At 44.8% G+C, this 6865-nt stretch overlaps 1 protein-coding gene across 3 annotated transcripts in view; it reads left to right on the forward strand.

Annotated features, from left to right (window-relative positions):
• Dpp8 (dipeptidyl peptidase 8) overlaps positions 1–6865 on the forward strand; it is a 60371-nt gene that overhangs the window by 42815 nt on the left and 10691 nt on the right. For all 3 annotated transcript variants that reach the window (XM_021208083.2, XM_029542918.1, XM_021208084.2), the window contains exons 17-18: positions 5257–5403; positions 6531–6683. In XM_021208083.2, coding sequence (XP_021063742.1) covers positions 5257–5403; positions 6531–6683 — 300 coding nt within the window. The remainder of the gene's footprint in view (positions 1–5256; positions 5404–6530; positions 6684–6865) is intronic.

The following is a 6865-nucleotide window of genomic DNA, read 5'->3' on the forward strand; positions in this document are numbered from 1 at the left end:
ATACATATTATATACATATATATGTATATATGTTTGTCTACATACATGGATATATATATATATATATATATATATATATATATATATATATATATATAAAATGTAAAATGTTTTAAAACAGATGAAGCTAGATGATAGCATTGGAGTTTGGAGAATTGTTTCTGAGGAAGATTGTTTGGGCTGCCAGTTATTCTCAGATCTCTTCTTGGAGAAGCAAGAGGCCTCTCCAGATTGCAAAGGCAAGCCTGTCACTGGGGGGCTGATTGTCTACATCAAACAACTGAGGCTATCTTTGTAATAACAAGGAAAGAAGTGAGGTCATGAACTGCTTATAATGTGTTCTGTGCCTCTAACTTACTCTTCTACTGATATGACAAAGCCATGAATGACCAAGACGGTTTATAAAATAACACATGTCATTGGGTGCTTGCTTAGACTTTCAGAGGGTGAGTCATGATGGTGGGGAACATCCCAGCAGGCGGCAGGCGGGCATCGAGCAGTCAGGCAGGTAGGCAGGCATTGGAGCTGTAGCTAAGAGCTTACATCATGATCCACAGGAAAAGGCAGAGAGGTTATCTGGGAATGCCATGGGCTTTGAAAATCTCAAAGACCACTCCCAGTGACACACCTCCTCCAACAAGGTCAGATTTCCTAATCCTTCCAAACAGTTCCACCAACTGGGGACCAAGCATTCAAATATGAGCCTGTGGGGGCCATTCTCATTCACACCACCACAGCCTTGCAATTCTTTATATGGTATCTCCCTTTTTTTTTTTTTTTTTAATAATAGGTTGTTGTTGTTGCTTTAAGATGTATTTATTTTTATTTATATAAGTACACTGTAGCTGTCTTTAGACACACCAGAAGAGGGTATCATACCCCATTATGGATGGCTTGTGAGCTACCATGTGGTTGCTGGGAATTGAACTCATGGCCTCTGGAAGAGCACTTAGTGCTCTTAACCACTGAGCCATCTCTCCAGCCCTGTTATCTCCTTCTAAAAAGACTTTTACCCACCCAGTTCCCTATTGCTATGATTCCTTATCTCCATTTTATATTCATTCATTCCAAAAATAGTAATGAAGGTCCTATTTTACACACAGTGAGAAGAAATGACTTCTGTTAAGCCTTCTTCCATGTAGAAGGAACAATAAGCAAGGTCCTAGAATAAGAACCCTTTGATACTATTGGTGTAGGATGGGGCTTAGCTCACAGTAGGGAGGGTAGCAATAGATTCAGATCACCCAAGGTCTATATAATCTACCCAACGTCCACATAATCTGAGGTCACTAAGGCCACAGAGGCCATCTTGGGCCAAGCCTCAGCTCAGCTCAGTGGAAGAACACTGGCCTGGCATTTGTGAGATCTCAGTGGAAGAACACTGGCCTGGCATTTGTGAGATTAGGGTTAGTTCCCAGTACCAGGGGCATGGGGTGAGGGTGGAGGTTGCGGTCGGTGGCTTTTATCTATCTATTCATCCATCTGTCTGTCTGTCCATCCATCCACCCATCCATCTGTCCATCCATCCATCTGTTGTGAAGGATAGTAAAAGTAGGAAGGAGCTAAGCAACAGTCATATCTCACATTTTGAAGATATCACTCTTTCTGCCTGAATAGACAGACTATGGAGCATGAGACTAAAAGTAGGAAGGCCATTTTGGCAGCTGTTACAATATGCTTAGACACAGCACAGACAGGGCAGGGTGAGCTCTTGCATCCTTCCCTTCTCTCTCACAGCTTAACCACACTCAGTTCTTCCCACCATTTTCATAGAAAAACTAGAAAATCGGACGTCACAAAAATTAAAACCTCTTAACAGGTGAGTGAGTGTAGTGACTCGCACCTTTGATCAGATAGATCCAGCCTGGTCTACATATTAAGACCCTGTCGCAAAAAAAAAAAAAAAGAGAAAGAGAGGAGGAGGGAGGAAGAAAGGAAGAAAAGAAGAAAGACAAAGAATACCTTTCAACCAGGAAGATGGCTCAGCAGGTTGATGAGTTTGCCACACGTGCAAACCTNACAGTCTTAGATTTCCTGAACTATGAGTCCCAAAATTTTCCCCTCCCCCACAGATGCTTTCATGGATAGTTAGTATACACATGCATACCCCACAGTAATAATAACACATTTTTGCTTGTTTGTTTTTGAGACAGGGTTTCTCTGTGTAGCCCTGGCTGTCCTGGAACTCACTCTGTAGACCAGGCTGGCCTTGACCTCAGAAATCCTCATGCCTCCGTGCCTCCCAAGTGCTGGGATTAAAGGCGTGCACCACCACTACCAGCTCCTTGTTTTAATTGTTATTAATAACCACGAGTCCAGAGCTGGGCGTTGGTGGCGCACGCCTTTAATCCCAGCACTCAGGAGGCAGAGGCAGGTAGATTTCTGAGTTCGAGGCCAGCCTGGTCTACAGAGTGAGTTCCAGGATAGCCAGGGCTACACAGAGAAACCCTGTCTTAAAACCAAAAAAAAAAAAAAAACCCAAACAACCCACGAGTCCAGTTAATGCTGCTTGTGTGTGCTAATAACTGAGTTTTTAAAAATTAAATACTTGGGGCTGGAGAGATGGCTCAGCGGTTAAGAACACTGACTGCTCTTCTGAAGGTTCTGAGTTCAAATCCCAGCAACCATATGGTATCTAACAACCATCCCTAATGAGATCTGACACCCTCTTCTGGTGTGTCTTAAGACCGCTACAGTGTACTTACAGATAATAATAAATAAATTTTTGGGCAGGCCCAGAGTGAGCGACCCAGAACGAGCAGAGGTCCTGAGTTCAATTCCCAGCAACTACATGATGGCTCACAACCATCTGTACAGCTACAATATACTCATATACATAAAATAAATAAATCTTTTTTAAAAATTCAATACTTGAATGGACAGCTCACAGCATGCAGATACATGGTACATAGGAGAGAAGCACACAAAGTCCTGAGCTGGCGGGGGCTCTGGGTCAATGCCTCCGTGTGAGCAGGACCTCATGGTACAGTAGGCAAGGAGTGGCACAGCTGCTTCAGTAAAGAGTTTGTCCTCATTTGTTTTTAAACTAATGTAACAATTGCTTATATTTATGCAGTGCCCCGTGAGGAAAGGGCTTTTTATAGGTTTTGAGATGAGGTCGGTCTTTATCTCCCAGGCTAGTCAGAATTCCAGGCTTACGTGGGCTTCCTGACTCAGCCTCCTTAGTAGCTCAAGCTATTGACTTTGGTGCCCCTGCCCTCCTCAGCCCTCTCTTTAGTTTGTGTTTGTATGCGTGCATACACAACGTAGGGAGGTGGTGTGCTACAGTGTGCATGTGTAGACCAGAGGACAACTCTGCAGTTTTCTCCTACTGTCTGTCAATGGGTTGCAGAAATCAAGCTCAGATCCCTTGACTTATGCAGGTGGCTTTTCCCCCACTAAGACATCTCTCCATCCCCTTTTTTTTTCTACTTGAGATATGGTCTCAATGTGTAGTCCTGGCTGGCCTAGAACTCACTTTATAGGCCAGGATGGCCTTGAATTCACAGAGATCTGCCTGCATCTTCCTCCCAAGAGCTGGGATCAAAGGCGTGCACCACCACTGCCTGGCTCCTCATTTTTATCAGAACCTCTTTTTAATGTCTATGTTAGTGTACAGAACTGCTAACTACAGTCTCATATTGCTTTACAACCCAGAAACTTTCTGGTAAATGTCACTAGGCTATCTCATCATTAGACAGGCATCATAGAGTATATGCTTATACAAACCTTCTTCATGCAGTGGTGACATGCAACAAGCATGCAGACGTGTAGGCTGCTGCAGTGGAGCCCCAGTGTTCTAAGATGAGCCTTCTTATGTGTGTGGCACCGAGCATGAACCCAGGACTCTCTGCACACTGATTATTCAATCCATGACTGGGCAACACAAATACCTCTAAAATCTCTTCATTATCATTAGCAGGAGGACACTCCAAATAATGAATTAAAAAATATAGTATGAGCCTGGTGGTGCACACCTGTAATCTCAGCTGTGGGGGCGCTGGGAGGCAGAAGCAGGAAGTCTACAAGTTCAAAACCTGACTCATATACTGAATAAGTTAAAGTCCAGCCTTGGCAACTTAGACTAAAAATAAAAAGGGACCTAAGGGCTGGGTGGTGGTGGTGGTGGTGGTGGTGGTGGTAGTGGTGGTGGTGGTGGTGGGCTATGCTTTTGATTCCAGCACTGGGGCGGGGGTGGGGTGGGGGTGTAAGTGGGGCAGGGGTAGAGACAGGCAGATCTATGTGGATTCAAGGAGAGCCTGGTCTACAGATCGAATTCTAGGACAGTCAGGGCTATACAGGAACACCCAATCTCAAAATAAACAAAACAAAAATAGGACCTGAGGCTGTAACTCAGTAGTAAGCATTGCCTAACAAGTGTAGGGCCCTTGGTTCAGGCCCAGCTACCACACACACTCACCAGTAACCTAATCATCTGTTACCAACCATTGTTTAGTGCTCCTCAGAACCCTGGCAGTGCAGTGGCTTGTTTACACTAACAGTGCCCCAAACCCAGGAGTAATGCACCGAGTCACGCCAGCTGTGCTGTCTTAGACATTTTCAGCTCCGTTGTGTTCCCACGGGACCACCACTTCGTGAGTGCCCTGAGCTGACTGAAACACGAGTGTGCAGGGTGGGGCAGGGCTCATTCCTCCTCAGTAGCTACAGCTCCTTTTCTAGTACAGCCCCAGACAAAGTCTTTCTCTCTCTGTCACTTTGAAGGGCAGTCTCTAGGGTGATGAAGTGATTTAAAAATCATGATACTTTTACACTAATTTGTCTAACATGAGAGAGATAACCAGACTGATAACAGTGTTCATTAAAATGCTACATCTCCTCACTGTCACTCAGCAACAACTCCAGAAGAGACAAGTGGGGTGAGAAGATGTTCTTAATTGTCCTTGTCACTGTTACTTGAATGACATATTCTTTGGTGTAGATAATTCGGCAACTTTCTCTGTGGGGTGGATTATCTTACCTTACTTAAATCTTAATTATCTGAGCTAGGATGAAGCCTGCAGTTGTTTGGTATTTGCTGTGAAGCTTTAAGTGTGAGACTTAGTGTGAGCAACACAAACATGCCTAGATGTGAGTCAGTGTAAAAGTGGATCCCTTCACACTTAGGTTTCAATGGGAAGGTAACAGGAAGCTCAGCTTCCTGGTGCTCTCCTCACGGTGGATTCCCCCCTCGCTGGATCCCCTCTCGCGCTCCATATGCTGCCACGCAACTTCACTCAAGATGTGCCTCTCTTCCAGGTGCAGCTGGTGAACAATCGGTTTAAAGGAGTCAAGTATTTCCGCCTGAACACCCTGGCCTCCCTGGGTTATGTGGTTGTGGTGATAGACAACAGGGGATCCTGTCACCGAGGGCTTAAATTTGAAGGCGCCTTTAAATATAAAATGGTGTGTGAACATAGAGCACTTTCTTTTCAAATGTTTTCATTTTCTTTGAGTTGGAGGAGGATCTAAGTGACAGAATGAGGTAGCACATGTTGGAGTTCAGCAGTGGGAAGGAAGGCACAGTTGGGTTCACACTATACTCACTCCTGGATACCTGTATGTAATGCCCAGGAGCTGAGGTAGAACCACTTCTGCACAAAAACACTCTTCCAAGTTGTTCCCGAACCTCCCCACAAAGCAGCCCCATCTAGCCTGCAGAGACCCATATACAGCTAAGGAATAATAGATCTGTTCTGTCCTCTGTGAAGAGGGAAACCAACTGGTTAGTTCCTTCCTTGTGACAAGCCTCTTTCTCTCTGCAGGAAGCTTTAAGTGCTACCTTTTAGAGATGCCCCAGGTCCTTTCTGCTGCTTTGGGAAATGATGACAGGCCGATGTTCCTTTTGCACTGTAAGGCAGTCCCCGTGGTTGCCAGTGTGTTGGACATGCCGAGTAAGGCATGGAATGCTCTCCCACAGACAGTTCTTTGACCTTATGTTGTATTCTCATGTAAGTTTTTGGTTGTTTTATTTTTTGGTTTTGGCTCAGTGAAGTGAGACTGTGTGCACTGGCAGGATACCCTGGGTGGTACTGGCAGGAACTAAGCTGTCCAGAGCTTTGCTAGAGGTAACATGCTGGAAACAAGGAAGTTAGGGCCTCAGGGGTAATGCCCTCTGTTTTGCTGCACTTAAGTGCTAAAAGGAGAAGTAAAATTAATCTCTTAAAGGGGCTGAATTTTTGTCTTTGGATAGAGGAAGGCTTGTTACAAGGATGTTGCTGGCCTCTTAGCAGACAACAGAACAAACGGAGTGGAAGACACGCTGTAGCTAGGGATAGTGTGGGCAGTGACAGGAAAGGCCTGGTGACTAAATCCCCATCAGCCAGCGGAGTAGGATAGTAGCAGGTCCTTACCTATAGAAGCATTTTTATTTTACATTTCCTGAGGCAAAATAGAATATCACTTGTTAATAAACTCTAATCTGAAAAGAGAAACTCTCCAGGAATATTTAGTAAAAACATGAAGCAGCATTAAGAAGAATTCTCTAAGACTAATGTACATCGGAGCCAGTGAGCTTTCCCCCTTTTTGACAGGGTCAAATAGAAATCGATGATCAAGTGGAAGGACTCCAGTACCTAGCATCTCAGTATGACTTCATTGACTTGGATCGAGTGGGCATCCACGGCTGGTCCTATGGTGGCTACCTCTCCCTGATGGCGTTAATGCAGAGGTCGGATATCTTCCGGGTACGTAGCTGTTGTTGTATTTCGGTTTTTGCTTGTTAGTTTTCTTGATTTGGAGGTTTTTTTTTTTTTTTTTTTCAGTCAGAGTTTCTCTGTGTAGCCCAGGGTGGCCTTGAACTCAGAGATTTTCCTGCCTCTCTGTCTCTGCCTCTGCCTCTGCCTCTGCCTCTGCCTCTGTGTCTCTG

Source organism: Mus pahari, chromosome 10 (genome assembly GCF_900095145.1).
Source record: "Mus pahari chromosome 10, PAHARI_EIJ_v1.1, whole genome shotgun sequence".
Taxonomy (NCBI): domain Eukaryota; kingdom Metazoa; phylum Chordata; class Mammalia; order Rodentia; family Muridae; genus Mus; species Mus pahari.